Source organism: Doryrhamphus excisus, chromosome 8 (genome assembly GCF_030265055.1).
Source record: "Doryrhamphus excisus isolate RoL2022-K1 chromosome 8, RoL_Dexc_1.0, whole genome shotgun sequence".
NCBI lineage: Eukaryota > Metazoa > Chordata > Actinopteri > Syngnathiformes > Syngnathidae > Doryrhamphus > Doryrhamphus excisus.
Window position 1 is genome coordinate 13,783,128 of NC_080473.1, and position 18,865 is coordinate 13,801,992.

The window sequence follows — 18,865 nt, forward strand, 5'->3', positions numbered from 1 at the left end:
ATTTTTCATCTTACTTTTTATTTTTCTACACAAAATAAGATATTTGAGAACAGTGGAATGTTTTATCAGAGCTTTTCTTGTAGAAAATTGCAACCAAAGCAAAGTTTTTTAATTTTTTTTGTTTTTAATAAATGCGTTTTTTTTGTGTGGAAAAACTGATGCGGCCCAGTCTCACCGAGACCCTAGCTCCAGTGGCCCCCAAGTAAATTGAGTTTGAGACCCTTGCTTTAAGTCTTGTCTTAAAACCCATGTTTATTCTCCGGCTTTTAACTCGGAGTGAGTCGTATGGTCCTGTGTCTTTTAGTTCTTCCTTTTTATTTTAATTGGTTTTATTTTTTTATACTTTTGCTTTGCTTCTTGTTTTTAATATTTTAATATCTATTTTACTATTTTATTTCTTATTTGATCTTTTAGTTTTGGATTAAATTCAATTTGTACCATTATTTATTCTATTTTATTTTTACTTTTTATTTTACTAGTCTGTGCAGCACTTTGGAAACTCTGTTTATAAAATGTGCTATATAAATAAAGTGGATTGGATTGGATTGAATTCCTCGTCTCTTGCCTCCAAACAGGCAGGAAGAGAGTTCACTCTGTGCATCGGTTTCAGCACCTTGATGCGTTTCTTCCATAGAACAACAGCATATCGGTCATACAGTGTCTTTGTCTCGGTGGCTTGAGGCGGGGACGCTAGCATACACACAAAGTGCAGAAGAGTGTAACATAGCAGAATTTAAATTAGTTGACGGCAATATATTATCGCACACTTTTTATATTTTAGCGTTGTAAGTAATATTACAATTTGTTTCGTGCATCGTCTTGTGAACTGTGACAGCCGTAGCATTTAAAACATCCTCCATTTTAGAAGCTGGGTCTTTCAGTGTTTACATGGGAACGATATGAGACCCTTCTTTGGAAAAAAAAAAGTTTGAATGACAGAATGACAGCGACAGAAAATCACAGTGCTTGCAGGCTTCCTGCTCAGTCACCGTCACTTCCTCCTCATCACACTGCCCTCCGATTATGAATGGCGGGTGCAACAATATGCATGAGCTGTTGAGGTTTGACAGTTACTCACTTGAGTGAGTGTTTCAGCAGACTGTCCTACCATGTTACAATTTTTGCAATTAGTGCTACAGCTTAAATCAAATGTGTAGTCATTATGCTGTGTATTAAAACAGAACAAAATTTGCTGTGCATAAAAAGTATTGGGAAAAAAACATCTATAACACAGTGAGGACACAGGAATGAAGAATAATTTGGATGAGAGCCTACTTGAATGGTGACAGAAGAATAAATACTCACCGCACGAGTAAGTGCTGACCCACTGAGCCATTCTCTGTGATGACCTCGTTAAGTCTCATCTCCAGATGAACCTTACCCTGTTAAGACAAGAGCACAAGGTGTGGCTCAGTGAAATGTTAAATTACTGAGCTAATGATTTCGTTCTAGATCAGTATAAAGAACTCATAGTTGTGGTATTGAAGTCGATGACCTGACACACGGTTGTCGCGCTTGCTAAACCTGTATCCACTTCCATAATTAATAAGCTTGCTTTAAAAACTTAGGATGATTATAAGTTATGATAAAGCAAATAGTGCCATCTTTCATTTCATCATTTCATCTTGCATTGTTCAGCTTTATTGCCTTTTTACCATATTTACCTCTGTGCTCTACTTAACACCCTAACCCAGGGGTCTCAAACTCAATTTACTTGGGGGCCACTGGAGCTCGGGTCTGGGTGAGACTGGGCCGCATCAGGTTTTCCAAAAAAAAAACAACGCATTTATTAAAAACAAAAAAATTTGGTTCCAATTTTCTACAAGAAAAGCTCTGATAAAACATTCCACTGTTCTCAAATATCTTACTTTTTATTTTTCTACACAAATAAAATGAAAAATAAATAAACAAATCAAGAATAAAGAAAATCAATCAATCAGTAATAAATAAATTACAAGTTTGATACGGATGCTGTATGGTATCATGTACCCAGAAAAAATTATTACGTTTGATTAATGTTCATGTTAAAAGGTTAAATAACTGTTAATAGTTATCCTCCCTATCCGTGTGGAAGTGGTAAGTTTTTGGCTATTTAAGTTTAAAGGAAATAACTTGAAGGCTACCGTTGAGGTCGCTAGCTCTCTAGTTTGCGAGTTAGCATGTGTCTCAAGACAGTTGCAGTTGCGCAATATGTTGTAAATAAAAAGAGTATAAATGTATAAACTATAGTCGTGTTTTGTCATGTCTACAGGGCTCTAATAATGCTTTGTTCATTTTAATCTGAAAAAAAAAAATTTGTCTACCCACCAACTATATGTGGTTTCTTGAGTTTTTATTATTTGCCGTTTTATTGTTATTATTATTATTATATTTATTTATTTATTTATTACTGATTGATTGATTTTCTTTATTCTTGATTTATTTATTTTTCATCTTATTTTGTGTAGAAAAATAAAAAGTAAGATATTTGAGAACAGTGGAATGTTTTATCAGAGCTTTTCTTGTAAAAGCAAAGTTTTTTTTTTATTTTTTATTTTTTAATAAATGCGTTTTTTGTTTTTTTTTAAACCTGATGCGGCCCAGTCTCACCCAGACCCTAGCTCCAGTGGCCCCCAAATAAATTGAGTTTAAGACCCCTGGTGTATATCATAAATATTTGTTAGTGTTTTGTATTATATTCCTTGTTTTTTCCTGTGACACAGCACAACCTCGTGTTTCATGTCATGCCGTTGAAGGTTCACGGAGGTACTGCATGTGCGATAAGAGCCACAGCAGCTGTGTATTTTGTCATCACTCACAAGGATCGGATGTGGTGAAGGCTTTCGGAAGTGCCAGAGAGCGAGAGAACAAGTTGCAAAGTGAGAGACAGAGAGAGAGAAAGAGAGAGCGAAATAAAGAGAGAGAGAGAGAGAGATAGAGACAAACATGACGCCCACACACATGCACCCTGTCTCTGCAAATTCAGCACTCGGCTACCTTTACGAAGAGCTCTTTTTAATGTAAGATCTATCTCAAAGCCTATATAATGTAAAAGTACCACGCATGACATCAAACAAACCTACAGAAGACACAAATTAACACCCGTACCGTACTATAGTTAGTTAAAAGTGAAAGCGGTGTGTGTGTTTGCCACACCATTTCCTTTTATCACAGCAGACATGCTTGGATCTGAGCAAACATGGCACGCAGGCTTCATGCCTGACAAACCAAACAAGAGGAGTCATTATAACACCTCCATCACTTACTGATGTACCTTTACAGTTTAAAGTGTCTACATGGGAGTGAATCAGTGAAGCAGCACATACCCAGAATAGTATTGCGTGGGCTAATGGCATTTACAGTCAACGCGTTAGCAACAGCAGTACAGTGCAGACCACTGTTGACAACTCCTCAGTAAGAAAGGTAGCTATTGGCTGGTCACATGAGTCACAAGATGATGTCATTAAATGAGATTTTTTAGGATGATGTTCTAACAAATGCTGTAGGAAAATAAAATAACCTTTAGGAGAGATACATTTAATTTTGTTTAGAAAAACAAATAAGCAAATAAATTTGAGTCTTTCAAATTGGACATCACTTCATCAAAAAATAAATAATTTGAATATTTCATCTCTTAAAGCAGGGGTCTCAAACTCAATTTACTTGGGGGCCACTGGAGCTAGGGTCTGGGTGAGACTGGGCCGTATCAGGTTTTCAAAAAAAAAAAAAAATGCATTTATTAAAAACAAAAAAATGTAAAAAACATTGCTATGGTTCCAATTTTCTACAAGAAAAGCTCTGATAAAACATTCCACTGTTCTCAAATATCTTAATTTTTATTTTTCTACGCAAAATAAGATGAAAAATAAATAAACAAATCAAGAGTAAAGAAAATCAATCAATCAGTAATAAATAAATAAATATAATAATAATAATAAAACGGCAAATAATAAAAACTTAAGAAACCACATATAGTTGGTGGGTAGACAAATTATTTTTTTCAGATTAAAATGAACAAAGCATTATTAGAGCCCTGTAGACATGACAAAACACGACTATAGTCACATTTATACTCTTTTTATTTACAACATATTGCGCAACTGCAGGGTCTTGAGACACATGCTAACTCGCAAACTAGAGAGCTAGCGACCTAAACGGTAGCCTTCAAGTTATTTCCTTTAACCTTAAATAGCCAAAAACGTACCACTTCCACACGGATAGGGAGGATAACTATTAACAGTTATTTAACCTTTAACATGAACATTAATCAAACGTAATAATTTTTTCTGGGTACATGATACCATACAGCATCCCTATCAAACTTGCGCGGGCCGTACTAACATTAAACTTTCATATCAAGGCGGGGGCCTCAAACTAGTGTCCTACGGGCCACATTTGGCCCGCGGGCCGCATGTTTGAGACCCCTGTCTTAAGGTGTAGCCAGTGTAATAATTACACCAGGACTCACCTCCAGGCTCCACCTTTTTATCTAGTTTCATTTATCACACAACTTTCTTCTGACACATTTTCAGACACAATGATTGGTAAGTGCCGAAGTTTGTGACCGCTTTGGTGCGGGGCGGTGCTGATGCTCAGCGAGAACAGAAACTGTAGAATATGTGCTTTCACTTTTAAGTCCCAAAATACCAGAAAACTTAGCAACAATACCCGATAAAGTAACTTGATTTGTCGGTAGTCGCTTTTATACCATACAAACCAGAACAATGGTGTTATTATCAAAGATAAAAACAAAACAGTCCACTAATCGGTGTCATAATAACTACAGGAACTAAGACACATGCACGACTCGATACAAAACAAATATGGTGGGCGGTGACAAACATGACAAAAAGCAACAAATAATATGAGTTTGGACAGAGAAATTCAACCACACTGAAAATGTTTGCGAGCGAGGGACTTCCTGCTTGTTATGTTTGCGGTGATGCACACAGACTGAGAGAATGCGTACTGAGACTGCGATGACGGGAGGTTATTATCAATAGTTCCCTCCTTAAATAAAAACAACATTTTACAATCACGGTCCAAAAGCAAACTGATCACAAACATGTACTTTCTACTCCTTTTCATTTACCTGGACCTCTGAGTTAGGATCTACTGGCTGAAGGTTAAACCAGTGCTCCTTCCCTTTATATTTACATAAGTCATCCTTTCTGATGGACACCTTGCCTGAAAAGATAAAAAAAAACACACGTCAGTGCAACCCAACTAAACTACACTGGGAACATATTGTGACTTACCAACTGGCAAATCCCTTTGGAAAACGCTCTTGGCATAAACATAGAATGATAAACACTGAAAAGGCCGAGGTATCTCAAAGTAGAAGTCCTCCCCATAGAACGGGCTGTAAATAAAACACATACATTTTGTTAGAAATATGCAATACAGAAATGTGTTTAATTAAAGTCAAATGAGCAGATACCTGAAGAGTAATACAGTAAACCTCGGATATATCGGATTCAATTGTCCCCACTGGTTTTGTCCGATATAAGCGAAATCCGTTATATGCGTATACCGGAAAATGTCCGTTTTACGCATATATCGGATTTATATCCGGTATATGCGTAAATCGGATTTTATCCGTTATAAAAAGGCACTTCCTTGACTATGTTTCCAATGTACCTGGACGCGCAGGCAACGCTGCAAACGCTGCAAATGACGTCGTATAGCGGCCTGTCACGATTCGGCAAATCGGAGTGCCACGATGCGGCCATCCGATATATGTGAGGGAAATTTAATGAAAATGCATTGGAACGGGATTGGAGATTTTGTCCGAAATAGGCGAAATCCGTTATAAAAAATCCGATATATGCAATGAATTTTTATTGGAAATGCATTACAGAAAAATTGGTTCTTTTTTATCTGTCCGTTTCCGATATATCCGAGTCCGATATATCCGAGGTTTACTGTACATATGAGCATTGTGCCTGACCTTATTGATCTAATTACTATTTAGTATTTTCCGGAATATCAGTCGTACTTTTTTTCATAGGTTGGCTGTTCCTGCGACTTATACTCCAGAGCGACTTATAAATTAAAGAACTGTTTATGTTACATAAACACTGGACACCTTTTCTGTTCATGTTTATTTTTTGTGCAGCTGAATAACCATTGTGTTAGCATATTTTGCACCAAATTCAGCCTGTTCTCTATTAGTCTCTGTTAGCCGCTTTTAGCCTTGTTTTAGCTCTAAATTAATATATGGATATTGTATTTTAATGCTAATTGTTTACTATGTTTTTACTCAACTCTATTTTTTTTTCTTCACTGTAAAGCGTCTTTGAGTACTCTGAAAAGTGCTATACAAATAAAATGTATTATTATTATTATGTACAGTAAACCTCGGATATATCGGACTCGGATATATCGGAAATTCGCTCACAACGGACAGATAAAAAAGAACCAATTTTTCTGTAATGCATTTCCAATAAAAATTCATTGCATATATCGGATTTTTTATAACGGATTTCGCCTATTTCGGACAAAATCTCCAGTCCCGTTCCAATGCATTTCCATTAAATTTCCCTCGCATATACCGGATGGCCGCATCGTGGCGCTCCGATTCACCGAATCGTGACAGGCCGCTATGCGACGTGATTTGCAGCGTTGCCTGCGCGTCCAGGTACATTGGAAACATAGTCAAGGAAGTGCCTTTTTATAACGGATAAAATCCGATTCACGCATATACCGGATATAAATCCATATATGCGTAAAACTGACATTTTCCGGTATACGCATATAACGGATTTCGCTTATATCGGACAAAACCAGTGGGAACAATTGAATCCGATATATCCAAGGTTTACTGTATTATTATTATTTTATTGTTACAACTCGGGGCTGCACGGCGGTTGTGTGGTTAGCACGCAGACCTCACAGCTAGGAGACCAGGGTTCAATTCCAACCTCGGCCATCTCTGTGTGGAGTTTGCATGTTCTCCCCGTGCATTTGTGGGTTTTCTCCGGGTACTCCGGTTTCCTCCCACATTCCAAAAACATGCTAGGTGCTAGGTTAATTAGCGACTCCAAATTGTCCATAGGTATGAATGTGAGTGTGAATGGTTGTTTGTCTATATGTGCCCTGTGATTGGCTGGCCACCAGTCCAGGGTGTACCCCGCCTCTCGCCTGAAGACAGCTGGGATAGGCTCCAGCCCCCCGCGACCCTCATGAGGATAAGCGGTAGAAAATGAATGAATGAATTAATATTAGAACTTGCTTTCCAAGAGGATGTAATGTCTGGTTTGGTCAAGCAAGTAGTTTGTAAAATAAATTACCTGCAAAAAATGTGACTTTTCATTTAGAAATAATGATAAACAATAAAAAGAAAATTTGGGGATTTTATTTTCATTCAAGCAAAAAAAAAAAAAAAACACGTATTTGCACGATATTGACCGCACCATTACAGTCCGACTCAACACATCCTTGTTTGTTTTTTATCTGACTGTCTGTTGAACATTTGTGCATTTTGAAAGCCTTTTTGAAGCCTTGTCAGCAATTTTGTTTGTTGTTTTGACATTTGAATATAAAAACATTTCTATAAAAACATAGAATACTGCCGATAACATAAAAGTAATAAAATAAAATTCCATAATAAATCATGAACATGGATCTTTTCTTTGGAAAAGATGACCAACTTCCCTGTGAAGCTGAAATCCAAGCATCAGTGTCATTTTATCCTGCCAACATAACTACCTCACAACCAAGACTACAAGCTCGACAGCTTGATGTGACATTTCTGACTGTTGGTTTAGCACAAGGTTGCGTACGTGCTGGCTGCAGATGGGCCACCTGTCCCAAACACCCTCAACGGTTACTGTTTCAAACCATTTTTTTAAGTGATTCAAATCAAAGAGCAGAAAAACAAAAACCCTACCAACATTGAACGAGTGCTTTGTACATAAAAACAATGGAACACAGTCACACTTTATTACTGTGGTTTATCTAAAATGATATTATTTATATTTGCATGTTCCACAGTCATCGATGCAGACCTTCACAGCAAATGTCCTGCACGGCTCCATGTCCCACTCAACATCACAGCATGTGTCCATGTCACACCCTAACATTCTGTACACAGGTATTATCCATAATCCTACTAGAACATCCCCTATGTTATCATACACTCGTCTACTAAACAGGAAATGCAAGTACAAGCGCAGCATTTGACCAAAAGGTACGTATACAATCGGGACGGTGAAGTAATAACAACTAAAATACACAGAGGGACTCTTATGAGTGAATATTAACTGCTTTAACAGTGGTAGAGGTTGTGGAGATAGAAATACAAGGGAGAGCGTGGGAGGACACACTTCCTCAGAGAGTGTAAAATTCTTTTAAGCAGCGCAGAGATCAGCAGAGGAAAAAAAAACTGAAAAAAAACGATGTAAAATACCTAGAGAACCATGGACCATGTTAAAGTGAGATGTGTTGTTACAAACACTGCACAGTAGAAGTTCCAACATATTTCTGGGACTCATTTGTGAAGATGAGAGCATTATAACCATCACATAGACGATGTCAATATTTAGAAAATAAATTCACAATCAATTTCTTCCATCCATCCTTTTTCTACGTCGCTTACTCTCACCAGGGTCACGAGGTGTATGCTGGAGCCTATCCCAGCTGACTTTGAGTGAGACACCGTGGACTCATTGCCAGCCAATCTGAGGGCTCATATAGACAATCATTCACACATATGGACAATTTGATGTTCATTCATTTTCTACCGCTTTTCCTCACGGGGTCGCGGGGGTGCTGGAGCCTATCCAAGCTGTCTTTGGGCGAGAGGCGGGGTACACCCTGGACTGGTGGCCAGCCAATCACAGGGCACATATAGACAAACAACCATTCACACTCACATTCATACCTATGGACAATTTGGAGTCGCCAATTAACCTAGCATGTTTTTGGAATGTGGGAGGAAACCGGAGTACCCGGAGAAAACCCGCGCATGCACGGGGAGAAAACATTGAGAAAATGCTGATAAAACATTCCACTGTTCTCAAATATCTTACTTTTTATTTTTCTGCACAAAATAAGATGAAAAATAATTAAACAAATCAAGAATAAAGAAAATCAATCAATCAGTAATAAATAAATATAATAATAATAAAACAGCAAATAATTAAAAATTAAGAAACCACATATAGTTGGTGGGTAGACAAATTATTTTTTTCAGATTAAAATGAACAAAGCATTATTAGAGCCCTGTACACATGACAAAACACGACTATAGTCACATTTATACTCTTTTTATTTACAACATATTGCACAACTGCAGGGTCTTGAGACACATGCTAACTCGCAAACTAGAGAGCTAGCGACCTAAACGGTAGCCTTCAAGTTATTTCCTTTCAACTTAAATAGCCAAAAACGTACCACTTCCACACGGATAGGGAGGATAACTATTAACAGTTATTTAACCTTTAACATGAACATTAATCAAACGTAATAATTTTTTCTGGGTACATGATACCATACAGCATCCATATCAAACTTGCGCGGGCCGCACTAACATTAAACTTTCATATCAAGACGGTGGCCTCAAACTAGTGTCCCGCGGGCCACATGTTTGAGACCCCTGCCTTAGAGGGTGCCAACATTCAAACATTACTGTCAGTATTAGCATTCATAACAACAGGATGAATACAAAAAGGCTGATCGCTGAGACTGCTTTTGTACGCCAGTTATTTGATTTTTTGTCAAACAAAAATGTACAATATTGTTATCCATTTTTTTTTTGGTGTACTGTATACAAATACTAGGTGTGGTTTATGGTGTTATATTTTTTTGTTTGCAAAAAAAAGCCAACTGGATACAGATCCCTTTAATCTAGTTTCATCTCCCAGCATCCAAAGAATTGAACCTGCTTACCTGACGCTTTTGTCAAACATCTTGGTACGGAACACCTCCTCCTGATCCAAAGTGATGGTGCAAAAGGTACAAAGATCCCTTTGTCGGTTTGGACCCGAGACTGGACCCAGGTTTTTAGCTTCACCTGCATCACATGAAGAAGCACATCATCACCATCTCGTGCTGCAAATTAACTTATTTTATTCCTAGTTTTATTTGTTTTTAACTCCACCGAAGAGTAGCTAAAACCTCTAGCTGTCAGTCGTGTTATTGTAACGTTCAGCGAGACACCCAAGTATCAGACATGACCGCTGGAACATCAGGCATTTATTTCACGATTCATTTATCTCACAATAATCCCAAATAAAAACACTACTTTTGTGGTGGTTCCACAATCAGAGCTGAAACTCAACTCTGAACGCCCGCCATCGCTTCCTGGGGAACACATTTATACTAACACACACACACAAGTGCAGATCTTATTTTTGTCTTAAATGGCTTATTTACTATGGATGTCCCGATATCAACTTTCCCATCAAGTCCAATAATATTGCAATAATATTGCAATATTATATTGAATATTGGCCCACATCAATCTGATATCAGCACAAATCATACATACTTTTATTACTTGCTAAAAAGCTTGATCTCAAACAGACAACTATAATCACAGAAAAACTTCTTCATGCATGGTATCGTTTAATTAATCAACAACATAGCGGCAGCGAGGCATAATATAGCGACCTCACCACCGACACGGACCCGATTATCCTTTCTGTTATTGATTTTTTTTGTCGTCCCGTCGGGAGTTTCCCGTGTAACGCTGCTTCAAATACTTGACGCATTTGGTCGTATTAAACTTCCCCGGTTCTGTGCCACCACAGCGATAAACAATAAACATCTGTGTTGTTGACAATCAAATAAATTAATCATAAAAAAGGAAAATCGGATAGATAGATAGGTGGTCAGACCTTTATAGATAGTTGACTCGGAGGCTTAAATGTGGTTAGAATCACGAAACACAAACTTCCTCAGTAAAACCAGCAGTGTTGGCAACAGTGCTTTACAACACCCACTTATCTGCACACATTTTTACTTTTATGCATGCAGACGGACACAGATTGCAGGACATTTTTTTTTTTGCAACACACTCGACACATGAATGAATAACACCACCAACACCTTCACAAGTCAGATCTGAACTAAAAGGGACATAAATGGTTCCCGAAATTGATCCTTCAGCACTGATAGGTACTTAATTTAAAAAAAAGTCACTTGAGAACGTAATAACGGTTTAAGTTTCGGGACGATCAATAAGAAAACAGGTAATGTAAAGCTTGGATTGAATGACTTGGTGGGAATAAAAAGTAAACCAAAACATGATCATGTCATGTTGTTATTTTGCAACAGCACCTGGTCCCTGAATGTGTCGTGCTCAATGCACCGCATATAAAAGCATAATGACCAACCCGAAACACACTATTACAGATGATTAATCGCTAAAGAATTGTGTAGGGAAGAAGAAAATGAACAAAGGGTCTATGTGGAAGAATGGAGTTTCATAAGATGGCAAAGTGAGTTACATGTTTGTATAGTTCCTCTATTTTGTTCTGCTTAACTCATTAATTCATAGTAGTGAAACTGACACACTGTTTAGCTTAACTATTTAAAAATGAGTAGTGTTGTGGGGCATGGTTATATTAATTGTTTGTGGTGTACAAACTATTAAATAAAATATCGAATGCAGTGATTTTTTAAATATTATCTTGGAAAGTGGAGAGCGGTCACTAATAAGGTGTTTGAACTCACAAATCCTCAGTTTGAGTGACTTGTGTCAATAATAAAGAAGTGCTAATGCTAGCGACTAAAGCAAACGCATGCATTGGTAAGGTTAATAAGTACCGGATAGTTATGGTGGTTGACAGTTGCTAGTCTGTTTTCCCCACTCGTGTAATTTTGCCAGGAAAGCAGGTCTGAAGTGAAAAGCGGAGGCCAAGTTCCATGTTCGAATAAGCTATTTGAACAGCTGCCGCGGCTCCAACAAGCTCAATTGCGAAGGCGCTTCATGAATGAAAAGCTAAGTAGCCGCGGCTAGCTCGCTACGCTAACTTGACGTTGAACACCAGCCGGCGCGGCAAGCCCGTGAATGAGGCTGCCTCTGCCGCCCGAGCACGCCGAGCACGCCGCGCCCCTCCCGGGCATTCCCTCTCGGCCTCGCGCTCGGCTCGAGAGCGAAAAATATCAGCCATTCCGGTACAACTTACATATTTTACCACGCAGGCTCTGTAGAATCCGAATCTTCGCGTCGTCCTCTTCCGCCATGGTTGAGCGCTGACTTGTTGTCGCTGCCCGAGTGTATTCAGCGCCGCTTTATCATATCCGTTTATGAATGCAGGCAGGCAGGCAGGCAGAGTGGGAGAGACAGCCCCACTGCCGCGTTACGTCAGGATCCCTAAAAACACGCTGCTTCATCACGTTTGGAGCCCGGATCATCATCGTAAGAGTTTTGCTTGTATGTTTACATCGACTGCAGCAACAGTTGAAAAGCAGTCGTACTTGAAGTGAGTATAACGTTCATTTGCAAAGTGGTTAAATATACTCTTTAATGGTAGCAACAATTAATCGACAAATAGAACCAGAGGTACCGTTTTGGCTAGCCACAAAGAGCAGAATTTCTCGGATTGTCTCCCTGGGTTAACCTCACTCTTGGGTGCAATCACAACCGCCACAAAGGTCAATAAAAACTTGGAGAAAGACAGAACATCAAGATAATGGCGACAAAAACAGAGCTAAACAGATGTCAGTATACAAAAAATGCAATTGAGTCACTCTGAATTCATTCATTCATTCATTTTTTACCGCTTATCCTCACCAGGGTCGCAGGGGGTGCTGGAGCCTACCCCAGCTGTCTTCTAACCCGCGAGAGGCGGGTTACACACTGGACTGGTCGCCAGCCAATCACAGGGCACATATAGACAAACAACCATTCACACTCACATTCATACCTATGGACAATTTGGAGTCGCTAATTAACCTAGCATGTTTTTGGAATGTGGGAGGAAACCGGAGTACCCGGAGAAAACCCACACATGCACGGGGAGAACATGCAAACTTCCCACAGAGATGGCTGAGGTTGGAATTGAACCCTGGTCTCCTAGCTATGAGGTCTGTGTGCTAACCACTCAACCGCCGTGCATCCCCGAGTTCTAACGTTCATTCATTCATTTTCTACCGCTTTTCCTCACAAGGGTCGCGGGGGGTGGTGGAGCCTATCCCAGCTGTCTTCGGGTGAGAGGCGGGGTACACCCTGGACTGGTGGCCAGCCAATCACAGGGCACATATAGACAAACAACCATTCACACTCACATTCATACCTATGGACAATTTGGAGTCGCCAATTAACCTAGCATTTTTTCCTCCATACACTAGCCTACCTCCCCTTCTCCTGCTCATCCAATGGTTGGATAAATACAAAATTACATTGTCTTATATTATATCTTATTTATGTACACCAGGGGTCTCGCGGCCAGCGGGCCAAATGTGGCCCGCAGGACACTAGTTTAAGGCCCCCGCCTTGACATGAAAGGTTAATGTTAGTGCGGCCCGCGCAAGTTTGATATGGATGCTGTATGGTATCATGTACCCAGAAAAAATTATTACGTTTGATTAATGTTCATGTTAAAGGCTAAATAACTGTTAAAAGTTATCCTCCCTATCCGTGTGGAAGTGGTAAGTTTTTGGCTATTTATGTTTAAAGGAAATAACTTGAAGGCTACCGTTTAGGTCGCTAGCTCTCTAGTTTGCGAGTTAGCATGTGTCTCAAGACCCTGCAGTTGCGCAATATGTTGTAAATAAAAAGAGTATAAATGTGACTATAGTCGTGTTTTGTCATGTCTACAGGGCTCTAGGGTTTTTATTATTTGTCGTTTTATTATTATTATATTTATTTATTTATTACTGATTGATTTTCTTTATTCTTGATTTGTTTATTTATTTTTCATCTTATTTTGTGCAGAAAAATAAAAAATAAGATATTTGAGAACAGTGGAATGTTTTATCAGAGCTTTTATTGTAGAAAATCGGAACCAAAGCACTGAAAAAGTTTGTATATTTTTAATTTTTTAATAAATGCGTTTTTTTTTTGAAAACCTGATGCGGCCCAGCCTTGCCCAGACCCTAGCTCCAGTGGCCCACAGGTAAATTGAGTTTGAGACCCCTGATGTACACAGTTCTTGATCATGTTCTTACTATTTATATTTCTTATATGTGTGTATGCGTTATTCGATATATTACTAGTGTTCAGGTTTCTGTAACTCAGCCAACAAACAAGATGTAACTCTTTAGTATATTAATATTTATTTCAATTATTTGACATGGTTTATACAGCCTGTGTATATCAAACACAACAAAGTAGGAACTTTAATTGCGTTGTGTTCAAAACCAGGATTACATTTAAAACATAAAATACTACATAATGTTAATTTTTTTTTTGTAACAGAAGTGCATGAGAATATAAAGTGCAACATACCAAGTCCGATTAATTATATGGAATGGGATAACCAGGAAATGTGAGTCTACCCCAAATGTACATTTTAAGATCAACTGTTAAATGCATACCGTTATTAGAAAATACATCTCACTTCTGGGAATACTTTGTGAAAATGTCCTTGTCTTGATCTTCCAGCCGGCAATCTGTTTTGCTAGCAATGCATAGACAATAAAATACAGTCTGTGTCTGTGAGAAAGGTCTTCAAAACATCTATAAATTAGAAAAGTCACCCAGTCTGGTCAGTTCAGTATAGAATAACATTCCAGCAGACATTAGATCTTTATTTTTAGAGCGTTTTTTTTTTGTTTTGTTTTTTTAAGAAAGTCCTGCTACAAAGACAACATTTTAGTCTTCTCAAAACAGGTCAAACTTTGGTGGCATTCACTATCTCTTGCACCTACTTAAAGGATTTCAGGGTCCATTTTCCACACCCGTTTCTCGGTTTTGTGTGCAGAAATGTAGTCGCCTTTAGAGTCCGAGGCATTCTTCCTTTGAAGGACTTCTCATAATCGTTCAGACTTTTTGCTTCCAAGATGTCCTATCAGCGTCTTTCCTTTGGGGTCCCTGTTTTGAGCCTCGATGCAAAGAATGTTTTTTCATTTTATGTTTCATTTTCGAAGGTGTCAAAGTGAACATCGGCTCAGTGTGGGATGATAAAGAACGTTTAATGTGGGTGTACGTCATGTCCTGATTTGTCAAAGCTATTAACTCAGTTGTGTCCTCGGTTTTGGTTTTTATTATCGGGAAATGTCCTTTTTCTTCGTATTTTATGTGAGAACTTTCTTGATTGTCATCCTCTTCTGTTTTGATGCAGTTTTGGTTGTTGTCCTCACTCGGGTTGTCTGAATATTCCGAACACGGTCGAATGGGGTAACCTTCTTCATTTGAATCCTGGTGTTTCTTCTCATGGCTTCTCTTGGTAGCGAGGTAGAGAAACCGCTGAGGACAGAACGAACAGCGGAACTTCTTCTCCGGGATGGGGCTACGGGGTGAATTATCAAAGCAGGAGCCGTTTTCCATACAGATGTTGCAGATGTAGTCGTTGCCACCGGGTGTCTCCCCGGGGGGACCTTGTTTACCGCAAGTACGACAGAAATACGGATGGGAACCGATAACGTGTGCTCTTAAACCGGTCTCGGTGATAAAAGAGCTGTCGCAAATGTCACAGTTGTACGTTGTCCTTGGGCTGCAACTTCTGTGAAAGCGTTTCACTTCTCCGCTCCCGCCTAAGACACCGTCCAATCGGTCCTCGTCGGCACTGGTATCGGTTCTAACTGAATCATTGTAATGGTGGAACAAAGCTTGCCCGTGCTTGAACCTCAGCTTCTTTCGCTTCTTTTTCGATTTGTAAGAATAGTACGGACGCCAAGGCTTGTCAGCTACGTCACACTCATTGGCATCATCATATGTCTCAGATATTATACCGGTAAGATCCGGTCTGAGGCGCAACCTGGGGCTCTCAAAATTGTCCCCCGTTGAATGGACTCGGCTATCGCTCTCCACTTCCTCCAGTTCTCTTATCTTCCGTTTCCTTCGCGGGAAGAGCTTGGATCCCTTGATTCTGCGGCGAATGATGGCTTCGTCGCCGATTTTGACCGTTATCTGGCAGAGCGGAATTGCGTCGCCATCTGCGGATGGACCCGGGCATACAGGTTTGGCGATGTAGGTTTGAGTCTTGGTTCCCGGTGTCCGTTCGAGTCTCGACTTCTCGGTACTTGACTGCAACATTTCATTAGTCATTTTCTCGACACTTTTTGCAGACGCGGATAACTCGCTGAGCTTATCAACTGTATTCAGTGACTTTAGGAATGTCACATTTTGACCGATGTGATGCGAGTTGATTACGTCAATAGGGTTATTATCCGTCGGGGATGCGTCGGGATCTGGTTGCAAAGGGACTACGCTGTCAAATTTCCTCAAGGGTGAACCTTCATGTTCAGTATCTTTCTGGTGATAATTCTGGTACAAAGTGGAGTGAATATTTGTTTCACAGGGCTTATCGACACTGATTCGAGGCATGAACGGTGCTACCGTTGTTGTCGTTGCCATGAATGTTAAAGGCAACGCAACGCCGTCGGGATGGTTGCTGGCTTCCAACTGAGGACTGAGAGGATTGCTCTCCAGCGGAGCTTGATAATCTCCGTCGTCACCTTCTGAATATGTTTGACTGTATGTCTTGTATTGCCTTTTCCTGAACTTCATCGGCAGAAGCCGGTATAGTTTGATTGGATAAACACTCGCTTTCAGACCACCGTTGGCAGATTTTCGCTTAATGGCAAGTGTCGGATCGATTCCATGAAAAGACTTCTGATGGTTTTTTAAAATGTAATACGTCATGAATGTTTCCAGGCAGAAAATACATTGGTAGCGGCGTTCGCCCGTGTGCCAGATTTCATGCTTGGTTCGATACTCCGCCAGTGCAAATACTTTATTACAATAATGACAGGGATAAGCCCTCTGCCAGGAATGTACATTCTCATGCCGCTTCAGACTGGAAAGTGTTACATACACACGTTTACACACACTGCAGTTGTATCTCCTTTGACCATTATTTGGCCTTTTTAGATTTTCAGCCTTCGGAGGCTCTAATTGATCGGGAAGAAGATTCCCGGTCGTGGGCTTGTCGACAGAAAAAAGATTCGTTCTGATATTCTCTCTCAATACGCTACCTGAACGGAGGTCCACTTCTGTGACAGCGATGTCACTGCATTCTTGTTCGGTTTTCCCTCTCACCGACTTCGCACAGTTCTGCTCGTGGTTGCGTAACCGCTTGAGGTGTATGAATTTTTTGTCGCAAAACTTGCAAAACAAATGACTAACCGAACACTTTTTATGTACTTCGGAGTGAACGGCGAGGAGAGCTTCGTTTGTGAAAATCTCTGGACATTGCTCGCATCCGTAGATTGAGATGCTGTCTTCCGTGTGAGGGGAAAGAGTCCGAGGGTTTGAGTCCATTTGCGCGTGACCGTTAGCCAAAGGAACCACGGCGCCTTTAGGCTTGTTTTTGTCGAGCGGAGACCCGAAAGCTGCACCCTCAGCTAATGTTGACGTTAAAGGATTTGTTTTTTCTGCATGTGGCTCTTCGCTTTGTGTCGGAAGTATATTGCGAAAAGCACCGTGTAGCCTGTGGCGTTTTTTGAGTGGGCCCGTGTTGTTGTAAGTCGGTTGCTTGGACTCCAATGTTCCTGACTTAGGCGCCCATTGACCGGTCTGACTCTTTTCTTCAGTTACTTGATTAAGAGCGTACGAATGCTCCGAGAAGGTGTGGCTGGTTTCGTTGCTCCCGTTGCTGCTGGAGGATGTCGGGCAACTTGCAGGGAGTTGCCCCTCATCTGGCGACTGCCTTCCTTCTTCGACCGGGGTGAATGGATTGTTCCCAGGACACACCTCGGTGATAGAGAAAGCGTTGGTGATTCGTGGTCCTCTGGCACCGTCGATCTCCTCGAGCCTGGTGGTTTCTTCCTGTGGGTGTTTACGCACCGCAGTTGCGCTCCGGTTTGCGACTTTAACAGATTCTGGAACATTTTGATTTTTATCCTGCCTTTCTTGCTCTGAAAGCTTTGCTAAAAATGAAATACCGAGTTTTTTCCCTGCTGCTACAAGTTCCCCGTTGCTGTCGGCACAAGCTGATGTCACTTTAGAGGAATAGATGAAGTTGAGGACACAGGCAAAAACCTCCGACTTAAGGTCCATCAGTTCCAACACCTGATGGTTAGAACTCCACGTCTCAGTCGTCAGAGCATTCTTGAAGTAGCTACTGCAAGCCGCCAGGATGTTCTTGTGGGCGCGGAACTTCACATCCTCCACCACAATAATCACGTCACAAAAAAGGCCTTGTGAGCGCTGCTCGTTGAGCTTGCTGAGCACGGTGTGAGGGTGAAGACTATCCATCAGGTTCTAATTGCAGTCAGACATTGCGGCCATCTAAAAAAAAAAAAAAATACGAATAATTCACATTAGTGGAATACAAGACAGAAATAAAAATAACATTGGAACAATAGCTTTAGAAAAATGCCCAATAAAACAATGAAGCTCTTATAGTATCCCAACACTAGATGGCAGTAATGTCCTGACACATAAACCACTAAGCCACTGGGTCGACATTCAGCTGTGTGTATTGGGCCACACACTATCCTGCTTTTCTAATACTAAAAGTCATTCATCTCTTTCTAATTGATATGGAACCTTGCTTAGTTTTTCCTAATGGCAATGATTAAAAAAAAAAACCAGTCCAGGACAGTACTGTGACAGTAAGAGAAAATACTGAAAGTACTACAGATGAGTGGAAATGATTGCAAAGTAGAAATAGTGAATTTGCATGAAGACACACAGGAAGTTACAGTCCATTCACTGTCACTTTGAAAGTCGCTGCACCTTGCGGCATGAAGGTGTTTTTCATGAAGTTGGGCCAACTCATATCAAGCGGCACTGTGGTCTGAGTCACACTGAATCATTTAGCATGTCTCA

The 18,865-nt window shown here is 40.1% G+C and overlaps 2 protein-coding genes across 3 annotated transcripts in view; both read right to left on the reverse strand.

Annotated features, from left to right (window-relative positions):
* The window catches only part of rasa2 (RAS p21 protein activator 2), a 30,267-nt gene extending 17,786 nt beyond the window's left edge, over positions 1 to 12,481 (reverse strand). The window contains exons 1-5 of one of the 2 annotated variants that reach the window (XM_058080961.1): positions 12,114 to 12,481; positions 9,871 to 9,994; positions 5,238 to 5,341; positions 5,072 to 5,166; positions 1,306 to 1,382 (exon numbers count right to left, since the gene is read on the reverse strand). In XM_058080961.1, coding sequence (XP_057936944.1) covers positions 1,306 to 1,382; positions 5,072 to 5,166; positions 5,238 to 5,341; positions 9,871 to 9,994; positions 12,114 to 12,171 — 458 coding nt within the window. In that variant the 5' untranslated portion in view covers positions 12,172 to 12,481. Of the gene's footprint in view, positions 1 to 1,305; positions 1,383 to 5,071; positions 5,167 to 5,237; positions 5,342 to 9,870; positions 9,995 to 11,751; positions 11,972 to 12,113 lie in introns of those variants that run through there. The other variant, XM_058080962.1, reaches the window with a different exon arrangement.
* Positions 12,482 to 14,186: 1,705 nt separating this feature from the next.
* Positions 14,187 to 18,322, reverse strand: zbtb38 (zinc finger and BTB domain containing 38). Its single transcript, XM_058080958.1, is given in 1 exon segment — positions 14,187 to 18,322. A coding segment is annotated over 1 exon segment (3,411 nt). The 3' UTR covers positions 14,187 to 14,911.
* Between the last annotated feature and the right edge of the window lie 543 nt (positions 18,323 to 18,865).